Source organism: Calypte anna, chromosome 5A (genome assembly GCF_003957555.1).
Source record: "Calypte anna isolate BGI_N300 chromosome 5A, bCalAnn1_v1.p, whole genome shotgun sequence".
Classification (NCBI taxonomy): Eukaryota; Metazoa; Chordata; class Aves; order Apodiformes; family Trochilidae; genus Calypte; species Calypte anna.
In genome coordinates, this window is record NC_044251.1 from 22,312,623 (window position 1) to 22,335,839 (window position 23,217).

The 23,217-nt window shown below is 40.5% G+C and overlaps 1 protein-coding gene across 4 annotated transcripts in view; it reads left to right on the forward strand.

Moving 5' to 3' along the window:
• Positions 1-23,217, forward strand: part of NRXN3 (neurexin 3) — an 897,015-nt gene that overhangs the window by 351,199 nt on the left and 522,599 nt on the right. For all 4 annotated transcript variants that reach the window (XM_030451649.1, XM_030451652.1, XM_030451650.1 and 1 more), the window contains 3 exons: positions 5,563-5,944; positions 7,309-7,499; positions 8,009-8,182. In XM_030451649.1, coding sequence (XP_030307509.1) covers positions 5,563-5,944; positions 7,309-7,499; positions 8,009-8,182 — 747 coding nt within the window. The remainder of the gene's footprint in view (positions 1-5,562; positions 5,945-7,308; positions 7,500-8,008; positions 8,183-23,217) is intronic.

The following is a 23,217-nucleotide window of genomic DNA, read 5'->3' on the forward strand; positions in this document are numbered from 1 at the left end:
TCATCAATATGTTTATACAGCTGTAACTGGATTTATTTCCATATCTGTATTATATGAAGTGAGTAGGTGTCTTTTTCCCATTTTACAGGTTTGGAAACAAGGCACTAGATTAAAAATTAGATGTATTTGGTACCAGTTTGGCATAATTTTTCTGTTATTTGCATGCATAGATTTACAGCATGTCTGTAAATTAGCTCAGCCCTGCTAGCTGGAGAATTAGGTTCTGACAATTAATGACCACCTGTGAAAAATTTGTATATAAGTGACTGACTTGGCTTCCTGCAGGACAGCTAAGGGAGAAAAGGAATTTAGTCCCTCTGGATAGCATCTTGCTTCTTAATCACAAAACCTTCCTCCCACATTCCCCCCCCTCAGAATGTCAGTGACAAAGGAGACATAAATGTAGCAGTCACATTCCGCCCCACAACAGCTTGCTAGCAGCAAAATACTGCAGTGGGGACTGGATTTTTTCCTGTCTGCTACCACTTGAACTAAAGAGCTGCTGATTGCTGTAGTAGTTACAAAACTGTGCAGGTTAGACTGACAGCTAAGAAGATCAGCAAATAATGATTTCACTCCATGATTTCTCAAGAAAATGCATCTCTGTCCTGATTCTAGTCTTGTATTGACTTTTACTTTTCAGCTTTTCATTGAAATACTCCTAACTTTCTGCACTACTACTGCTATCACTGTCCTATTTGTCTCAACACAGTCCCACAGTCCCCACAGTTTCTCATTTTTTAGCTTTTCTAAAATTCTAAGTTCACCCCTTCCAACCTCCATCAGTCTATTTCTGTTGCCTCCTATACTTGCGTTCCAGATCTCAGTGTAATTCAGATTTCACAGGCAAGGCTTTTCTTTCCCTCTCTGGCTCTAAGTACTTTGCATTTATCTAAGAGTAGAAGAGCTAAGGAGAGGAGTTTTCTTCTTCTTCTTGGTTCCAAACAGCTCTAGCTCTACACTTTCTTTTTCTAATCACATGAAGTAAAGAAGTAGCTTGTTGTTTGGGGGGTTTAAATTAATTTTAAAATTTTTGTTTTATTTTAAAGAAAATGCTGTTCTTCAAGTTTGGAAAAATCATAAACTTTCATTTGTTAACACTAAAACTGAAACAGCCCCAGATGATCACAGTTGGGTGTGAGATGGTTTGTCTAAACAAATGTGCCCACATACAGATTCAGTTTCCATGAAATAGCCGTTTTCAAACTAAAATACTACTATTGTTAAATAATTATTACAGGATTTTAAAACATTGACATTGGTCCTGACACTGACACTTGAGTTTCTACAAGCAGAAATATGCAACTTTCTTCAGCAGCTTGTAAGTTTGTTCAGCCAGTGTTTGGGTTGAAGCTTTCTATGTCAATGTTTTTTTCCATAATTGTCTTTAAATTTAAATCTACCTCTAAAATTAGGAAGACATGAAAAAATAAATTTGCATGATACTTTGTATTTGTAACAGATACTTGAAAACATTTTTTCTAGTAACAACAGTGCCTATTTGCTTTCTTTGCAAAAACTTGGTCACATTTTACAAAGTACAAACTGAGGAAATGCACTTTGTACATGATCATGAGAGGTGAGTTAGGAGTATTTCAATGCTCCAAGAGAGCGTAAGAAAGGAAGAGACCAGAGATTCACTTAATCTGACTCTTTATAAAGATACCACAACCCAAGATCCAAAGGTCTTAAAAATGTTTTCAGCTTTCATGCAATCTCCAACAGAAAAAAATATGTTGCAAATAATAAGAAAAGTCTTGAAGAGCCTGCCAATACATCTTTTTTTTTATCCTTTAATATCTGGGAATTGTTTAGCTGAGGAATGCTAGATTTCAGGAGATAGCACAGAAGATGAGACTGTTTCTAAGTTCCAGTTGATATGACCTGGGGGAATTAAAAGAGTTTGTCCTGGACTGCACTATGGTAATTGGTGTGACTCCCAGGTAAAACCCAAATGACTCAGAAATATCTCTTGCAGTGACTGGTCAAGCATTGTGTATATGTGCTAACTGACCTGCAGATGCAATCTGGAAGGATAGTATTGCTAAACTTTGTTTATAGAAAACAGGAAATATTTATTTGGGTATCAATTTTTCACAAAACTGCTATGAATTTAAAATTTTTTGACCCTTCTGCTCTTTTAAACCTGATTGAATTTGACCAGCATGTCAAAATGTTTTTGGAGGCAGAGGAACTGACCGGCAGCTAAAGTGTTTCCTCTGGAAACACTTTTAAAACAAAGGACTTTATCTATGCAGTAATTATATTAGCAGCATGCTAGAAGGCTAGAAGAGAATCATGCAAAAGTAGGTAAAATTGAGAGTAAATATGTCTGTGTCTGTATGCAGTTTGATGTCTAATTTTGTATTTGCTACTGTTAGTTTTCTAAAGGAGATTTGCTTCCCTTTTTACATTAAAAAAAGATGATACAGCAAATGGGTTGCCATAGATCTTTGTAATAAAGGAGGTGCTTATTTTTAAAATCCTCTTTGAAAAATCTTTGGTGAGTGCAACATAGCATGGTAAAAAAGAGGAAAGGGACCTCTATATAAGGCATGTGAATACAGCCAAAATGTGCTGACATCTCTACCTTACAGTGTCTGTGGAAAGCTGGATAAGTCACTTCAAGTCAGATTGTTCATAGTTGAATGCTAATTGCTTGTGCCCTTTTGGGAGGAACTTTTTGGGGATTGTGAATCTGTGATGGGTTGACCCTGGCTAGATATCAGGTGCCCACGAAAGCTGTTCTACCACTCCACTCCTCAGCGGAACAGGGCAGAGAAAATAGAACAAAAGGCTTGTGGGTCGAGATAAGAACAGGGAGATCACTCAGCAATTACCATCATGGCAAAAGAGACTCATCTTAAGGAAAAATTATTTTATTACTAATCAGATCACACTAAGACTATGGGAAATAAAATAACTTAAAAACACCTTCCTCCCAACCTTCCCTTCTTCCTGGGTTCAACTTTACTCCCAATTTTTTCTACTTCATTCCCCTCTTTGGTGACACAGGGGGATGAGGAATGGGGGCTGTGATCCATTCATCACATGTTGTTTCTGCCGCTCCTCCCACCTCAGGAGGAAGACTCCTCACACTCTTCCCCTGCTCTAGCATGGGGCTCCTCCCATGGGAAACAGACCTCCACAACCTTTTCCAATTTGAGTCCTTCCCATGGGATGAAGTTCTTCATGAACTGCTCCATTGTGGGTCCCTCCTGCAGTCTGCATGCAGTCTTTTCAGGAACAGTCTGCTCCAGGAGGGGATCACAAGTCCTACTGGAAAACCTGCTCCAGCATGGGTGTCTCTTTCTGCAGGTCCTGCCAGGAGCCTGTTCCATTATGGGCTGCCCACTGGGTCACGGGCTCCTTCAGCATCCACCTGCTCTGACATGGGGTAGTCCAAGGGCTGCAGGTGCTACCTGCAGCAGTGTTAACTTCCAAGGGGTGCAGAGGGACAGATGTCTGCCTCACCGTGACCTTCACCACAGGCTGGAGGGGAATCTCTGCTCTGCCCCCTAGAGCATCTCCTGCCTCTTAGTGTCTGACCTTGGTGTATACAGAGTTGTTTCTTTCACTCCTCTCTCCAGCTACACTTGTTTTTGTTTTTGTTTTTTTTTTTTCTTCTCAAATATGTTATCCCATGTCTACAATGGGCTCAGCCCTAGGTAGTGGTGGGTGCATCTTAGAGCTGTCCGGAATTGGCTTTATCAGACAGAGATGCTTCTAGAAGCTTCTCACAGAAGCCACCCCTGTAGCTGCCTCTCACCCCCTGGTTCTAAAACCTTGCCATGCAGACCCAATACAGGGTCTTATTTCTAGAAGTTCTAAGCCTCAAAACTAATGAGTACTCCAAAGTTGTTACATATTACACTAAGCTGGATTCCAAATATTTCCTTTTTGAGATCTAAAACTATTTATGTGTTGATGTCTCTGTTCCTCAGCCTTATGTATATAAAATTGAAAGTAATGTTCCATAATTTTGCAGTAGTAATAGAAGATGAGGTGAGTATTTGAGGATAATTTGCACATTAGGATGCTGAACTTGTGGGTTTACTGTGGCTGAATGCCAGACACCCACTCAGCTGCTCTCTTCCTCCCTCTCCTCTGTAGGTTAGGGGAGAAAATAGGATGAGAAGGGTCATGGTTCCAGATAAAGATAGAGAAGTCGGTTACCAATTACTGTTATGGACAAAGCAGACTTCATTTGGGGAAAATTAATTCGTTTTATTGCACATTAAAAATAGAGTTGGATGGTGAGAAACAAAGACAAAAAGTAAAACACCCTCCTCCATCCCCTTCTGTTCTCTGGTTTGCTCCTTCATTCCTGACTCTTCTACCACCACCACCAATCCTTTCCCCAGGGAATGGAGTATGGTGGCTGGTGGTGAGACTCTAACATCTCCTCTCTGATACTCCTTTCTCCTCACATTTTTCCCTTGCTCTAGTGTGGGCCCTTTCCATGGGCATTGGTCCTTCATGAGGTGTTTCACCATGGGTCCTCTCCACAGGCTGTCAGGAAAACCTGCTCAAGTGTGGGCTCTCCTTGGTTTGCAGTTCCTTCAGGTGACATCCACCTGCTCTGGCATAAGGGTCCTCCACAGGCTGCAATATGGATTCAGTCTGCTCCAATGAATTTTAAATTATTTCTGTAGTCTACGAAATGGCATAGGGCCTGTGCAGAAAGGATACTTGTGTGACCAAATAGTTAAAACTATCTTAATGAAAATCTACAGAGGACTAAAATAAGGTTGTTGGTGATGGTTTTTAATTCTGATGTTGCTCAACTTGTCTTTGTACTCAAAACAGTCATTTAGTATAGTATTGTATTTCTTCTGTCTGCGTGGGTTCTGTGTGTGTACTGATGCCTAGGAGACTTAATGAAACACTTAAATATACTTCAGTATTAGTCTGATATATTTCACATACTGAATACCTTGAATATTTTAATTGAGAGGTTAAATCTGTGACAATGTAACAAATAGCCCAAGTGATAGGTTTATCATTTTAAATATACTGAGACCTTTTTGCCTGTTACAGGCTTGTGTTTCTCTCCTGCCATTCTCTTAAAACAAGATAAATAGCATCAGGAGAAAACAACTGAATAAGTATTATCAGGTTTATTACTGTCCTCACTTCTTCTGCTCTTTTTACTTTAATCTATGTTTATTAAGTATATCTGGAAGTGCATTTGTAAGATTTGTTTCAGAAGTGTCTGAGTTGTTTGGCAGATAAACTGTGGATCAAATAGGTGACTGTAGACTTTAAGGAAGAGATGAAGTCTGCTTTACAAACAAGAAGGTCTGTGAAGTACAGGGAAAAATACAGAGCTTGCTGCCCATGGCCCTTTAGTCTGTCTTCTCTTTTCTGCCAGGTTTTGGCAATGGCTAGACTCAAACCCCTCCACCAAGAGTCTGTACATTATTTTTTATGCAAGCTGTTGATTAGTGAGCAGATAGGATGAAATTAGTACTGCTTTTAGTCTGTAAACTGTAGGGTGAAGGCTTCCATATGACTTGTTACTGATCCCTGGGCTTTCTGTATGTTCCTCCTTGGTTTTAGGTACGATGGTTGGTGATCACACTCGCTTGGAGTTCCACAACATCGAGACAGGGATAATGACAGAGAAACGATACATCTCTGTCATCCCCTCCAGCTTCATTGGCCACCTCCAGAGCCTCATGTTCAATGGGATGCTCTACATTGACCTCTGCAAGAATGGTGACATTGACTATTGTGAGCTGAAGGCACGCTTCGGTCTCCGCAACATCATAGCTGATCCTGTGACGTTCAAGACCAAGAGCAGCTACCTGAGCTTGGCCACTTTGCAGGCTTATACATCCATGCATCTCTTCTTTCAGTTCAAGACCACCTCAGCTGATGGTTTCATCCTCTTTAACAGTGGTGATGGCAATGACTTTATTGCAGTTGAACTAGTCAAGGGGTAAGTGACTATATTGTATCAGCTTATTTATAGATAAATTTACTTATGGGGAAGCTTAAAATACTTTCATAAAGAGAAATTCACTTCAAAGTCATAGGTTTTGTTTGCTGAGGTGTATGACAAAGCACTTAGACATAAACACTGAAGCTAAAGACACCTGATTTTAGCACTGACTTCCCCCTGTGGCTGAGGGAAAAGCACTATTACAGTGTGAAACATGAATGTTTTGAGTCCTTTGGCTCTAGCTAGGGTAACATTTGGTCCTGTTAACCTTGCAGAACATCACAGAAGAGGAGGAAATGTGAAGTCTCTGAGTCTCTCTTCCCTGTTTTATGGGTTGTTTTTTTTTTCCTGTAACAGATTTTCTGTGTTACTGCCATCTCCACTGAATGAAAAAAAGGGCATGTGAGCTACTGAATTTGTCTTGCTGCTGATGTTGCTTGGGGAAATGTGAACTCAGCTTGCTTTTGAGATGCTATATTCTTTCTGCAAGACCAATAGCTTATTTAAAAAAATCCTTTGTTAGCTGAACAATTTTTGATCTCTTATGCTCATCTAGTCACAATAGACGTGTTTTCCACAAGTGCACTTTTCTAGTCCTGTTTCTTTCAGTATAGGTATAGTTAAATCTGTTTTAACTTTGCACAAATTTCTGAAAGTGGGACATTGAGCAATAAAAACGCAAGAGTTGTGAGCTCCTTGAGAGTGTTCTCTTGAGAGATGAATTTCTGTGGTCCTTTTTGTTATTTGTTTGTTTTGGGTTTTTTTCCTAAGTAGAATATTTCTCTTGTATCCTCAGGTGGATTTCTGTTTTTTAATTAAATAAACAGTTCAGAATAAAACTCCCATGACTTCAGTCTTTGTTAGGGTCTTTATTTTTTGTCAAAAGCTTTTCTAATTATTTTCCAGCTGTTTTGTGGCTAGGGTTTTGTGTGAATTTCAGTACAATACTTTGAATGAGTTTCCCAATTAAATTCTAAATGAAGTTATTAAAAATTGGGAAAATTTATGCCTCAAATAAGCATATCTAACATTGCTCTCCAGTACATTTATTGATATTACCAATTTTATAAAATTATTATATGCACAGGTAGGGTTTTTGTGGACCTTTGAGAACTTTGTGTAAAAAGAAGGATGCTTTATTGTTAAATCTGATTACTCAAAAAGATAATCCTGGCACTTTCTTGGTAGAAAGGCAACAACTATATCTTTTCAAATTAGCAGGTAATATTTGGCTTACTAGAACTTCCAGGGATACTTCCTTTCATAACTTTTGTAAATTAATTTTTCACTTCTGCCTAAAATAAAGGTTAATAGCACTGGAGTTCTTACTCAATTTTAACTAGTTCTTGCTATGTTTACAGGTATATACACTATGTGTTTGACCTTGGAAATGGACCTAATGTTATCAAAGGCAACAGTGATCGTCCTCTTCATGACAACCAATGGCACAATGTTGTCATCACCAGAGACAACAGTAACACCCACAGTCTAAAAGTGGACACTAAGGTGGTCACTCAGGTTATCAATGGTGCCAAAAATCTGGATCTTAAAGGTAAATTCTACAAGCCTGACAGTTCATCTCTTTATACCTGTGGGGCTCAAATAGTAAATGAGAAAGTGTGCAGAACCATTCACTGCAGGACTGTAAATCTGGAATTTGTTGATATTAGATTTCACTTTCATTTTTCTTTTTCTCTTTTTGGCAACCCCTGTAGCAAAACAGTTTCTCATATTTAGCTTTTTCAGAAATTAATTGACATCTTACAGATTTTCCTAGTTAGGATGCAATTGCAACCTTTTTTTGGTTATTTTTTCTTGGGAGTGGAGCAAGCGGGACGTGGAATAGGTGGAAGGGTTATTTTTGTTTTGAGTTTGATTCAGGGGCATTTGAGGGCATAAAGGTGCAGGTGGTGTATTCTTTGTGCACAATGTCTTGCTCTGCTTTTAACTTTTCCTGAGCAGCTGTTTAGCTCGTAATATTCATGTCAGGAGGGGTAGGGAAGCCTCTCTGGAAGGTGTGCATTGTCCACTTTCTTGTCTGTTTATCCCTTCCTATTCTAGGTGATCTCTACATTGCTGGTCTAGCTCAAGGCATGTATACCAACCTCCCAAAGCTAGTGGCCTCACGTGATGGATTTCAGGGCTGTTTAGCATCTGTGGACTTGAATGGGCGTCTTCCTGATCTGATCAACGACGCTCTGCACCGCAGTGGGCAGATTGAACGTGGATGTGAAGGTAGAATTGATTGCAGAGAAGTTCCTCTCTCAAGCAATCCTCTCTTAATTCACTGCTGCCCCTTGTACATCTACTTGTGCACATTACTGTTCCTTTCATCAGTTTGCTTTCCATGTATCATCCTTCACTACACTTATACCTTCCAAATGCAGTTTAAGGATAGCTGCTTAGCAGCTCTTTTGCGTTTTCTGTCCCCTCAAAGTGGTCTCAAAGTGGTTCTATGGTACTAAAAAGGATTGTACTGAGATAGACTAATTCTTATTAGTACTTTTCCCAGAGTATTTTATTAGCATTACAGTACTCTTAGAATACTTCAAAAGATGTACCTTCAGTTAACTTGTGCTTCAGAGCATCCTTTTTGGGATCCATAGAAGTATTTTGCAGACCAAGTAGAGACAGGGGAAGTGGAAGGTAGAAGAAACTAATGGGTGAAGTTGAGACAAAACACTTCCACACTCCCACAAAAAAACTGAGAATTATGAGAATTTTGTGGTCTGTCACAGCTCACTCAGTGTCTGCTCTAATTTCACATCATTGGTAAGTGCTGCACATGTGTAGGCAGCTCTTTTTTTTTTTTATATTTAATAGTGCCTGTTAACCATGTTGTTCCTTGTGGAAATGAACATAGCATAGCAGAACTCATGGCTTTGCCCATCCAGGGCAGAGCAAAAATGCCAAAGATTTATGGTGATTCTTCTATTTAAAATTAGCTTAATATGTTGGCTATGTTATATCTATTAGCTCTCCTCCTGGAGAGGGCTTCTCACTATACTAACCCATTGTCTCTCACTAAACTAACCTCATGATCTGGTTATGACTCAGGAGCAAAGTTGTCATGCTCTCCCAGAAGACTACACCCTTATTAGAGCTATAATGTTTCCCTTCTCTGTGCCCAGTGTAGTTCTTTGATTTAGTGTCCTATTGTTGAGGTTGTGTAGTACCAGTGCCACTCCCCCCAAAATGTAATGCTGCACAAACTTTGTCTGTGTACCAACCTGGTACCAGCACAGCTGCTGTCTGAATGTGGAGACTGAGTTGTTAGAAATGTCAGGAATGAGAGTTGCCCTTCTTTTATGAAGCACTTCAGACAAGATTCAAAGTTGGAGAAAGATATAAAAAACTGGCTGGGGAGGTCAATGACCCTTACTCTGCCTTTGGAAGTACTTGATCTTGCAAAGTGGTGCCTGTGCTGTATTCCTAAGTGGTCTCTCCTTGGTAACCAAGGGAACTGCTGAAGTGTAAGCCATTCTCTTCACCAATATATTTAGATTAGTAAAAATCCTGATAATTAGGTCACTAGAAAGCCATAGGGTGTTTTTGTTGTTGTTGGTTGGTTGATTGGTTGGTTTTTTGTTTGCTTTTTGGTAGTTTTTTGGGGGGGTTTTTGTTTGTTTGTTTGAATCACAGCAATCTCCCAGGCTTCATCTCTTATCTTGACTGCCACCTTCTGGTGCCTGTTGTTCTAGCTGCCACTGAAAGCCACACTTATCTCCTCTTTCTCTAAAGAAAGAAAAACTCTAAGCATATTTGGTCTTTATTTAATTCTGCCTATTTTCTTTCCATCTGAAGTGATCTTGGGTGCAATTGTAACAACGTTTTTAAGGGCTGAATTCCCAAGCAATTCTTGCTATCTCATGATGTTCCAACATGTTTGTAATAAACATTTTCAGGCTTTTGGGGTGAATATTTGTGCTGCATGTTGATTGGCAGGGCATGTCTTAATTTCATCATGAAGGTCAGTGGAACCACATACATGATGAGAGCATCCATTCTAAAAGAAATGGGATTTTGTCCTCACATATGATTCTTGCCTTCCAAGTGTGGTGTAAGAAAAATTTCTGCTAATGCTTGTCCCTCATTGCTTTCAGAAGCAGAGGAGATTACAAGGGGGCAGCTGTTTCCTCTGAAACTGTCAGTTTGTTCTCAGGATATAGTAAAAGGATGCAAGGAAGAAGAAAGCCCAGAGAATAGTAGAGAGTGAGATGTAGGTCAGCAGACAGCACTTGCCCACCTAAGACAGATCAGTACTACTACAGTTGCATGGTGTGATCCCATCCTATTTGCATACTTCTTTCTATTAATTTATTTCAGTACCCTATTCTATACTACCAATTAAGATTCACAAGTTTTATTAGGAAAACAATATTCTTTAATGTCTTGGTTTATCCTCCACCACCTTTTATTTAGTTTGAACAAGCCATTGAAATTTCTTAGCCACATTGTTCCTCTTATGTGCTCAAACATAATTCAGCCTTGCTGTACACCAAAAACACAAATCTACCACATTATACAATTTGCTATGTTCCAGTGATGGGTAAGGCAGTGATCCTATTTGAGCAGGAAGCTCAAATAAATTATTTTTGGTGACAGTTTTTTCTTTAGGACCTGGAGAATCCCAAAGCATCCTTAGACCATGTATAGGAGTCATTAACTGAAATGTAGGCAGCCTTGACATTGAGATTGTCTGGTATTTAATAGTGTATAATAGTGTAAATAACCCAACAACCTGGCAGTTCAAGACCCAAGGCAAGAATTACTTTATCTATGATTGCTTTTCTGTTTTATTCCTATGATTTCTTTAAATTATCTGTGGTGGTATTTGTTAGAAGAGCTCAGCTAAGTAACCTCTTTATCCTGTTAGTTGAATTGTCAGCTTCCTTTTGAATTATGCAGCTTCCTTGTGTTCTGTATAAACTTAAGTTTCAGCTTTTGAAGTGTGCTGCTTAATCATGAGTGGGCTGGACTAGATAATAACTGCCACACTGTTTTGTTATTTGAGGTGTCCTGTTGGACCATTGCTTTTAGCAAAATATATTGTGAGTGATTATCTGGAAGAAGGGAACCTAGGAGTGTCTGGAATGTCAAATGAGCTTATGGAGTCAAAGCTCCACACCATACACCCCTTCTTATTTGCAGGTGTTTGTTGGTTTATTTACTTTTTCTTTTTCACTCTTGAAATTGTTGCATCTCTAATTTTGAGGGAGCAACAGGCAGGTCTTCATTGATCTTGAAGGTCTCATCAGATCTGTAGCGGTGGCTTCTATTTCCCAAAAAGGTATCAAATAAAGCCAGAAACTTTCTTGGTGTTTAGTGTGTAAGATCTCTTCTGAGCTGCACACAAGTGTGAGAAAAATCAAGTTTCAGGATAGTGGGATGATGTCATCATACCAATGTATTTTCCACAGTATACCTTTAGCTTTCATGCTATCTGCAGCTTTCATCACCATCTTCTATGAAACAAAAGGGCCCTTTCCTCAACCATCACCCCCACCCAGAAAAAAGAGGGGGTTAATGAAAGGGCCTGAGACAAGAGGACAAGAGGTAGGAAAGTGGTTAAGATTTTAAAATGGTCCTTGCGTCAGTGTTGGATCAGGCTACAAAACAGTCTGAAGACACAAAGTCAGTTCTCAGAACACTTCATTTTGGTTGCCCACTTCTACTGCAAGCTTGCAGGCAAGTGTGCCACCTACTTTAGATATTGGTCACCTGATCAATAAAACAGGCACACAATATTAATCTGTTTGTGATGAGAGTATGAAATTCAGCTGTGCCTTTCAGAGCACTTTGAAGAAGTGAGTAGAGGCCCCTTTGGTAATTTGGAGATTACCAAAGCATTAGAAACTGAGGAAAAGAAGCTCTCTTTCATAACCTGGCTTTCTCATGCTGTTGAGCAGTCTTCTGCTTAACAACTCATGAGCTGTGGCTGGAACTTTTTATACAACTCTTGCATTTGAATAAGTCAGGCTATTTCCATTTCTGTGTAAGCCATAGACAGCTTGAGAGAAAAGATGTCTGCACCATGGGTATGTACAGAAGAGCTGGAGGATGGAAGAAGTTGTTCCAGGTGACCTTCTTTCCTCCTTGAAAGTAAGCTAATTTAAGGTTTGAATCAGCTCCTCCTTGATTGTAGACTTCTAAAATAATTTCCTTTTTGCTGAGCACTTCATTTCTGATTTTACTACTAGAGAAGTTGATACACTTAGTCCATCCACAAAAGTAAAAACTCAGTGACTCACTGCCTTTTCCTCACTGGGCTTGTAAGAAGTTAAGCAGATGTGCAACATAGAGTTTAAAGATGTTGCCCTAAATATTAACGAGTAATTCCTGCATTTGGGTTGTTTTTTCGCCTCTTTAATAAAATGCCATATGTTCTTCTATGTGTTTCTTTCCTTTATTTGGACATCCTTATGTTACTATGGGCATTAAAGCTCTCTGAAATCCAGCTGCGCTTTCTAAATACTCATTCACCCTGTCCCCAGCCAAAGAAACCTGACAGCAGGAGTTAAAGAACATTGCATTTCTTCTACAAGGCAGTTTTCTGTGTGCTTTAGAGATGGGACTTCTTCCTCTCCACCTTTTTCTTCACCTGTTCCACTGATAGAAAACTCTGCCAAAGGAGAGTGACTGGATGACAGATTTCCAGATGTTTGGAGACTTTTTTGATCCTAATTTTATCTTTTTCCAGATCCTGCATTAAAATCATAATCTTGTGCTGCTTTCCATGAAATAGTGCAGTTAACCTTTGAAATCCACTGTTGCATGAAAAGCATGAATGACACAGGCTGGATAATCAGAATACATTTTGCATACTAAGTAGTATGTGAAAAAAAAGAAAATCTAATATCATGCTTAAAATCTCACAGCAGGATGATGTCAGAAAGGATTTCACCCTTCATCTGCTCTGTAGTGAAACTTCAAATCTGGTGATACTTTACTTTCTCTGTGTAATCAAAGGTTGCCCAGTGAGCAGAGGAATACTAATTTATTCCATGATGGTTGGACAGCTCTCCTGTTCTTTTGACTTCTGTTTTCTGTTGACACAGTGCTACTGGAATAATGGAAAAAATGCAAGCTTTGCTCTAGCTCATCTGCAAACAAGATGAGGAGCAGTTAGGGAAAATGCTTGCTCGTTACACAGAAATTACTTTGTTAGAATAGATGTCGAAGAGGATGCATGCAGAAATGCACCCCCCTCTGCTTTCCACCCTTCCCCCCTTTTCTTTTGCATTTTGATTAAAGCACTCTGGGGATTTTATGGCTCTGTGTAGCAGAGCAGTTCCAGAAGTTGGAAGAAAAATCTGACTAGCTTGAAAGGGAAGGTTATTTCCATCTTGAGTCATTTGTAGGCTGTAAAACAATAGTAAAGTTTCAAAATGTTAAAATTCATGGGAACCACGGGAAATGGCATCTGCACATGCCAGTTCTAATTTACTGGGTTGTAAATGTAAAATGAGACAATGGGAGAAAGGCAGTGCTACCAAACACTCTTCCACATCAAATGTGACATTAGAACTTTTTGAAGAACATAAGGTTATAAAGGTGAGTATGTGTTTCTATAATACCCATCTTTTTAGCGTGAGCTCAGTGATTTGGTGTTGTTCCTGTTGTGCTGCGTAATAATAATAATATTGTAATCTTCAGTGGCAAGGAATTCAGGAGCTGCTGCTTGTGCTCCCATCTTTGTCCATTGCTTTCTCCATGGTGAAAGAGAAAACTTAGAATAAAAGTATCACATATTAAAAATCTATGTGACTTCCTCGTGCACTGGAATCCATTTTAAAAAATTAAAAACCTGTGAATAAATTGAAGACCATCAGTGTTTTTTTGGTTTTGTTTATGTCCTGCAATTTTCAGAAAGTGTACTTGGATCCTCAGTCAGTTATTAATGGTAGATCTATGATTCTCTTTTGCCATGTGGACTATGATTTGACCACCTACAACAAAGCCACTCCCATTCAGGTGAAAAAGTGACTTTGTATGACTGTCACTTCTCTTGACTGATCTGATGAGATCAATAAAGATTGTATGGACCTGAGCTGTCCCTTTGCCTGTGGATGCAAGTTTTTCCTAAGGTTGCATTGAAATCCATGAGCAGGCAGCAGCTTGTGAGGGGTTGGGTTGAGGTTTCACTGTCACTTTACATCCAGTGTCAGGTTCAGGTTTTGGGATAAACAGAGGTTGTAATTTTCCAGAGTTATCAGTCCCCTATGATCTCCTGGAAATAAATCCACTTTGGACAAAAAGCCAGGCCAATCTGTGCTTTTATGAGGGACAGAAAACTTAAGTTCATATCCAGAGCCTGGATGTAGCAACAAAAGAAAAACATTATTTATCAATGTTATGAAAGACAAATAGATCTTTTTACTTCCCTGAATTCTAAGCATTTCTCAAATGAGGCAAAATCTCTATTAAATTATCAGTAAATCCTGAGAAATGGGTGTTAAGAATAAGATTTTTTTTCCTTTGTTTTCAGCTTTGCAAATTCTGTGACCTTGTGTTTGTGTGTGTGTGAATGAAATGCATTTCCTTTCTCTTGTATGTGTTTTTGATATCTGTTGCTTGGTTGGGTAACTAAGGTAGCCATGTCCCTCTGTCCTTGCTGCTTACATTGTCAGTCCTGCATGTATTGATTATGCATGATGCCTGATATTGTTATACCAATTGCTTTTATTTCTTTAAACTTATGTGCCCCAGGTTTATCTGCTTTTATACTAACCTGATTTTGGTTTAGCTTTTTTTGTTTGTTTGTTTGTTTTTGGTTTTTGGGTTTTTTGTTTTGTTTTGGGTTTTGGTTTTTTGTTTTTTTATTTTTTGCGAACAAAGTTGAGTTGACCAAAGCTGATCTGCAAGGTAGAGAAGGTTCTTCTTCCCCAGTATTGGTCTGAACTGAAAGATGCTTTTGTGTAACATTTGGTGACTTTTAATGGATTCAGTCACACCTCTGAGACAGGAACAGAATAACAAGTCCCGGCACCTCTGGAGGGGATATCTGGGTTGAAGAAGGACATGGAAAATTATGGAGATTTTTGTTGACCTGAGTGGGTTTGACTGTATCAATCTCTGACTATCCATAAGAGCACAGGTTGATTTCCTGAAATGCCTTATGATTGTCCAGGCAAACAGCTGCTCTGTATAGAAACAAAGAAGGCCCTCAGATCTTTACAAAACAAAAAGCCAACTTGGATTCTTCAGTAATGGTATTAAGGAGTGAAACCAGGAGGTAGAAGCTAGATTTTTTTAACTTAAACTTTGGGAGAAACCCCACAGAAATAATGTCCTGGAATTTCAGTTAACTACAAATTCCCTTAGCAATTAGATGGCATTTTGCAATCCATAATTGATAATCCTATGAGTGGTCATGCCTGATCTTTTTGTATCTGCTAAATTTTATACCTCTCATAGTTCTTTTTCAGAATTTTTTTTGCTAGATTGTCTCTAATATTTACAAAGCAGAGAGAGCTCTTTCTTTTTGTTGATCCTCATATGAAATTCTTACTTACATCTTTTATTACAATTATTAAGTAAAAAGGGATAGTCAAGGTGGCCAAAATTTTCTGGCTGAATTGGGAGACTCTGAAAGAAACTAGGGTTAAGAAGAGGGCCTACCAATTATGGAAAAAAGGGCTAACTACTCAGGAGGAATTTAGGAAAATAGTTAGGTCATGTAGAAAGAAAATTAGAGAGACAAAGGCACAATGTGAACTGAATCTCACCACCTCTGTGAAGGATAACAAAAAGTCCTTCTACAGATACATCAACAGCAAAAGAAGGGGCAAGGAAAACATCCATTCTTTACTGGACATGAGCGGAAATATAGTTGTCAAAGATAAAGAAAAGGCTGAGGTATTTAACACCTTCTTTACCTCAGTTTTCAACAGTAAGACAGGTTACCCTGAGGACAGATGGCTTCTGGAGTTTATAGAAGGTGACAAGAATCTAAACAGCCCCCCTGTAATCCTGAAGGACACAGTCAGTGACCTACTGAGATGCTTGGATCTCCACAAATCTATGGGACCGGATGGGATCCACCCAAGGGTGATGAGGGAGCTGGCAGAAGAGCTCGCCAAGCCTCTCTCTATCATCTACCAACAGTCCTGGCTCACTGGGGACATCCCAGATGATTGGAAGTTGGCGAATGTCACGCCAATCCACAAAAAGGGCTGGAAAGAGGACCCAGGAAACTACAGGCCTGTCAGCCTGACCTCAGTGCCTGGCAGGGTTATGGAACAGATCATCCTCAGTGCAATCACACAGCACCTGCAGGATGGACAAGGGATTAGACCCAGCCAGCACGGGTTTAGAAAGGGCAGGTCCTGTCTGACCAACCTGATCTCCTTTTATGATCAGGTGACCCGACTGGTGGATGAGGGGAGTGCTGTGGATGTGGTCTACCTGGACTTCAGCAAAGCGCTTGACACTGTCTCCCACAGCATTCTCCTGAAAAAGCTGTCAGCCCACAGCTTGGACAGGAGCACCCTGTGCTGGGTTAAGAACTGGCTGGAGGGCTGGGCCCAGAGAGTGGTGCTGAACGGGGCTGCATCCAGTTGGCAGCCGGTCACTAGTGGTGTCCCCCAGGGATCAGTGTTGGGCCCAGTTCTGTTTAATATCTTCATTGATGATTTAGATGAGGGGATTGAGTCCACCATCAGCAAATTCGCAGATGACACTAAGCTTTGGGGGAGTGTGGATCAGCTGGAAGGCAGGAGGGCTCTGCAGAGGGATCTGGACAGACTGGAGAGTTGGGCTGATTCCAATGGGATGAGGTTCAACGCGGCCAAGTGCCGGGTCCTGCACTTTGGCCACAACAACCCCATGGGGAGCTACAGGCTGGGGACAGAGTGGCTGAGAGCAGCCAGGCAGAAAGGGACCTGGGAGTCTGGATTGACAGGAAGCTGAACATGAGCCAACAGTGTGCCCAGGAAGCCAAGAAGGCCAATGGCATCCTGGCCTGTATCAGGAACAGCGTGGCCAGCAGGTCCAGGGAAGTGATTCTGCCCCTGTACTCAGCGCTGGTGAGGCCACACCTCGAGTCCTGTGTCCAGTGCTGGGCCCCTCAGTTTAGGAAGGATATTGAGGTCCTGGAGCAGGTCCAAAGGAGGACAACTAGGCTGGTGAAAGGACTCAAGCACAAGTCCTATGAGGAGAGGCTGAGAGAGCTGGGGCTGTTCAGCCTGGAGAAGAGGAGGCTCAGAGGAGACCTCATCACTCTCTACAACTACCTGAAAGGAGGTTGTAGCCAGGTGGGGGTTGGTCTCTTTTGCCAGACGACTTTCAACAAGACAAGAGGGCATGGTCTTAAGTTGTGCCAGGGGAAGTTTAGGTTAGATATTAGAAAGAATTTCTTTACGGAGAGGGTGATCAGGTATTGGAATGTGCTGCCCAGGGAAGTAGTGGATTCTCCGTCCCTGGAGATATTTAAAAAGAGACTGGATGTGGCACTTAGTGCCATGATCTAGCAACAGCAACGGTGGTTCAAGGGTTGGACTTGATGATCTCTGAGGTCCCTTCCAACCCAGCCAATTCTATGATTCTATTCTGTGATTCTATGAAAATGTTGAGGACCTTGTGGATAGTGTTAAAATGGATGTGGACTACCTAGATTTTAGTAAAGCCTTTGACACAGCTACCCACAGCATTCTCTTGGAGAAACTAGCTGTTCATAGCTTGGACAGGTTTATGCTTCTTTGGGTCAAACATTGGCTGGATGGCAGGGCCCAAAGGTTTGTAGTGAATGGAGTTAAATCCATGTGGTGACAGTCACAAGTGGTGTTCCACAGGGCTCAGTGTCGGGGTCAGTTCTCTTTTGTACCTTAATCAATGATCTGAATGAGGGGATCGAGTGCACCCTCAGTAAGTTTCCAGGTGACACCAAGTTGTGCAGGGATGTTTATCTCCTTGAGGGCAGAAAGGCTCTACAGAGAGATCTGGACAGGCTGGATTGCTCAACTTGAAATTTTGTGTCTAAGCCACAGGTTTAGTGTAAGGTTCTGTTGTGGGAGAAAGCTTGTAGGGTGTTCCTGTTTCTGAGGTACAGACAAGTCTTCTCAACAGTTTATATATCACTGTAATTAAGCTTTAGTGGATTTAATCATGTGCTTCAGAGAGTTCTTTTCTATTTACTGTGTACATTGGGGTGTAAATAGCTTTAGGATACAGCTGTTCTGTGCAGTCTCTTCAAATGGTGGCAGGGAATTTGGGTTAGGCATCAGCAATTGCATCAGCAATTATTGTGTCTCTCTGTCCACAGCCACTACTGTTCTTTCTAATCACTTGTGTGTCCATCAGAATTTAGAATAGATGCCTGGGAGTTCCTGCTTCTGATGTGCATTTAAATGGATGCAACATGAAGAAGGGGTCCTCTGTTTAGAGTCCTGAGAACCTAAAGGCTTGTTACAGCTGTGGAGATTATCCCAGCTCAAGCTCATATTGTTGCAGAGGTCTTAACTCTTTGCCCTTTGAATGAAGACACCTGATCACATTGAAGCCTAAGGGGAAATGTTTGTTTTTGGCTTTTCAGGAAACCAACCTTTGCTAATTAGATTTGGCTATTTCAGAATGGGCCATGAGGCCTGGTACTTTTGTACGGCTGTGATTTGCAGTGGGGAAGGGTATTTTCACAATTGACTGTGTTTTGTTGTTCACATACAGCCCTTTCAGCTTTTCCTTTCTGTTTTTGGTTTCTGTATCTTAATGTCTGAAACCTGTTTACTTCCTCTACTTCATTTTCATTCCCTTGTTGCTCCTCAGGTCCCAGCATGCTCCCTTTTATGCAGCTAACTCACCTGGTTGTGTTTGGGTTTTTTGCTTGGCTTGGGTTGGTATTTTATTTCTGTACTTTCCTCACCAGCTTGTGTATGAACACTTTGCTCAAGACCTTTTATGTTGGTTTAGAGATGGAGAGTGTCAGGTTAGCAAGAGAGGCGAAGATAGGTATATGATAGGTTTCATGAAAGTTAAAAAAAACCACACCACCTTGTACATCCATCCTCTGTGGATTGCCATTGCTGCCTATTCCTTTCTCTTGTCACCTTGAAGTAAATGTATTTTCCATGGGAGGCTTGCATATTTATTACTTTAACTTGTCCCAGTCCCTGAAATGTTTAGATCAGCCACTGTCTGGAACAGAAGGACTCGGTGCCATAACTGACATGAGGTGAATGAAGAGTTCAGGTTCTGGTGACACACTGGAATAAGTAGCTGTGTTTTCAGAGGACTGCAAAACGGATAACTTTAAATATGGAACCTGCCAGATGTCTAACTTCATTTAGGTGATGAAAGGGATGATGAGTTCTCAACAAAATCTGAAACTGATAGAGCTCAAAGAGCTGGCCTTGCAGGCCTTGAAAATACTTTTTGGCTTTTTGGTTCTAGTTTGCTAAGTTCAAGTTACTTTCATAATACAGAATCTAACTTTCTGAATCATGCATTGAATCTTTATACTTTATTTTCTTACTTTTGTGCCAAGTAGGTGCCAACCACTGATGTTTGACAGTTACAGTATATGAGAAATGGCCCACTGACTGAAGTCGTGGTTTAATGAGATTCAGTCTCAATTTTGCACACTTTTTACTCAGAAACAAATGGGTTTTTTCCCAAGTTATTCTAAAATTGGAAAACTAAGATGGATTAACTTAATTTCTCCCTAACCTGCACTAAGAGTGAGTCCTGAAACAGATTTTTATTCTGCCTAATGCATATGGTTTCCAAGACCTGATGCCTTTCAGAGCAGTACAGGGCCTACACATGGAATTAAAACAAAACAGACTATTGCTAGTGATGAAAGACGAGTGCTGACAGAAGTATATTGTAGCTATATTGTAGGTATAAATTGCCTAACATATCATCTGACCAGTAGTGGTAGAAATGTTACAGTGCTTGATGGCATTTGCAGTTTAGGAACTATAGGACAAAAGCAGCACCTTTTCCTGCAAATACAGTAAAGATACCTTGTGTGTTTTACTTTCCTATCTCTTCCTAACCTCTTTGAGTGTACAAGGAAAAAGGATGAAACAGAGGGGGGAAACAGAGAATGAAAATGGTCCTGTGGTGCCAGTCAACCTTGACCGTTGCAGATCTTCATCTTACTGAGAAAATAATGTTGACTCAAATGGTAGATCCCTTTCAATAGAAGTGAATTTTCGATGTGTGAAGGACAGTGTTACATGCAAGACCAAGAATGATTTTCTTAGCTTAATGCTTATTGCTACTAATGACCAATGCACAATGCAGTTGTTTTAATCCTGCATCCATTGTATAAAGAAAATGATTCCTCATATAACTCAAAAATAAGAAGCACAATATTGTCTTTCATTCCTGAAGTTCCTTTCTCTTCAAAGAGCTTTCAAATGATACAGGAGGAATGAGTCCTCTTTCCAGTGAAAGTCACCCGCCTGGGGGATGAAACATGGCAGTTTTAGCAATGCAGGGTATGAATAAGAGATCTGCCTATTGTACTCTTCTAATGTGACTTTCTTCAAATCCTTAGTGGTAAAACTAATAAACACTCCATAGCTCTAGCTAGGTAACGTGGAAGAAAAGTATAATACTAGACTCCTTCTCAGGTAGGAATGCCCAAAATGATCTCAGATTCTGCAAGTCCTCACATACTGACCTCTTCCATTAGAAATCATAAGTGCAGAAATAGAGATCAAATGGTCATTCTTGAAGAGTTCTGCTTTGCCATCTATATTCCTAAGGAGCCATCTCTGTTCAGTGAACGTTTTAGCTAATAACAAGGTGACAGATACTCTCTGTTATTCCCCCAACTGCCCTTCCAAGGGGGAAGATTAAAAAAGGAGTTGAGGGGAGAGACTTCAAGGTTGGAAGAAAAATATAGGATAGATTTAATAAAGTAATAATGAACACATTGAATTAGAAATATATGTAAATATGGAAGCCACACTCTTCAGCTGGTAATTACTTTCCAAGCAGAGAAGTCCCACACTGGACTCAGCAGCAGATTTGGGGGTACTGAAATCCCAGGGTCTCCATGAAAGTCCACAACATCTCTAGAAACCAAGCCCATCCTGCCTGGGAAGGCAGGAGAAGGCAGCTTCTCTCAGGGAATGATGTTCTTCTCCAGTGAAGAAACAAGGAGGAGCAGCAGGAATATCAGAGAGGCCTCAACCCAGCTATCAGCGCAGCGAGAGCAGCCAGCAGAGGGCTGCCTTGGGAGCCATTTTATGCTGAGCGCCATGGACAGGAGCGCTGTGATTGGTCCATTTGGGTCACCTGACACCCCCTCTCCTCCCGATAGGCACAGCTGCTCCCCCATGCTGAGTGCCACAGCCCGGGAGCTGCTGGGGGTGTCCTGGGCAGTACCAGGTCAGTACAATTGTAGGCAGGGCTTTTGTCCCAGTCCTTTCAACCCAGGACAGTCTGTAGGCTTAGTCTGGACAGAGGGAAACAGAGCAAGTCCTACTGCTGCTGTCAGGGATGCTTTTCTTCAATGTAGGCTTCTCCAGTTCTTTTCTGTATATGCTTCTCACTCATTCCCCTGCCTACGGTGCCTGTGGCATGAAGAAGACAATTCACCAAGCCCAGCTACAAATAGGAAAGAAAAACTAGGCCTTTGAACAAAAGTACACTTAATAGAAATAGAAAGTGTTGTCAACGTGTTGGAAAATAAAGGAGAAAAATTAAGTTACCATGCATATTTTAGTCATTAACAGGATAGTGTGATTTATCAGATTTATCTTGGATTATTATGTGAAGACCAGTTCTGAATCTTTGCTTTTAAATACCTTGCCTGCTATAAGTGTTGCCAAAGTAATGAGATTAAAAATAAGACCTTAACCCTGATGGCAGTTATATTTTAGAACCAAATCTAGTGATGCATATATAAATTGTTTGTCATCTTCTCTTTCCTTGTTCATTAGTGCTAAAGGGCATGTGTGTGGTAACAGAGCGTTCATGTTTTGTAAGCCTTCCTGTGCTTCTGTTGCTTTGCTTAATATTCCAAAATCCTAATTCCCTGTGACATCCCTGTTAGTTGTTCTGAATAAAATTCTGTTGCCACAGATGGAGGATTATGACATCAGGCAAGGACTGTAAGCAGCAGGAGTAGGTGACTCTGAGTGAGACAAAGATCCTTTTACCATGGAAATGGCTCAAAGTACTAAGGTGTGAGGCAAAAGGTAATACCCAGCATCTGTGCTGTGCTGTCATCTCAAATGACTCTGAAGATCCTTGTGGTATTGTCAGGCTTTCAAAATTCCCTTTTTTTTTTCTTTTTTTTCCCTGGCTGTTATGAAAGTAGTTTTTCCATCTTTACATTCAGTTTCTGTAAAACACAGTTCAGAAACCATAATTGGTTGTGAATTCAAGTCCTTTGGCTCTTTGGGCTTTCCTCAAGCACCTCTAGACACAAGTACTATGCCTTGTGTAGTCTTACTCCTTGAGTAAACAAATGCTTCTTTGTAATGATGTTTACAGTTTATGCTCTAGGAAGTTTCCATAGGGTCACAATTGCTTTTTATTTTAAATATATATACATATAGCTTGCTTGTATCTCTAGGACTATTGGCGTTCATATGTAGGGGTAAAGGTTAGATAATGGGATAGCAAGGTACAGGGCCAGAGTAAGGCTAAAGCAAGTGTTAGACCCCAATTGGATCAGATGTGTATCTATATACACATATCCATGTCTTTTATAAGTATAAAGGCAAGAGAGAAGCATGTACATACATGTGCCCACCAGCCCCCACTGTCAAGTCTGTCAGCATCATTGTAATCCTGTAAGTGATCTGTTAACTTCACACTGTGCCAGTGAGACCACTGGGATTCAGACAGCTGTAAATGAGAATCAGGTGGGTGGGAAGAAGAGGTGGAGGGGAAGAAAAACTGTTGAAAATACTGCTCAACTTTCTTTCAGTATGGTAACAAGTTTTCTTGCTGTGGCTGCTGCTGCCCCCTCTTTTCAATAGTAGATTTTTCTTCCAGGGATTTGTTGTCTCCTTTTGTTATCCGCACTTATGCTTCTACCTAGAGGCTTTGGTTTTTTTGTTTGGTTTGGGTTTGTGTGTTTTTATTAACACTGTAGCAGATCTTGGGAGAAACTCAAGCTTTTTGTTAATGTTCAGTTAAATTCTCTATGTACAGATAGTCATGTTCCTTCACGTTGCAGGAGAGATATCAAGAAGCACAGGTAGCTAAAAAACTACTGAAATTCACCTGTTCTGTTTTTGCAGTGGGGAAAAATGATCTATTAGTAAGAGCAGGTACTCTGTTCTTACACTTTGGTGTGTCCTAGGTCA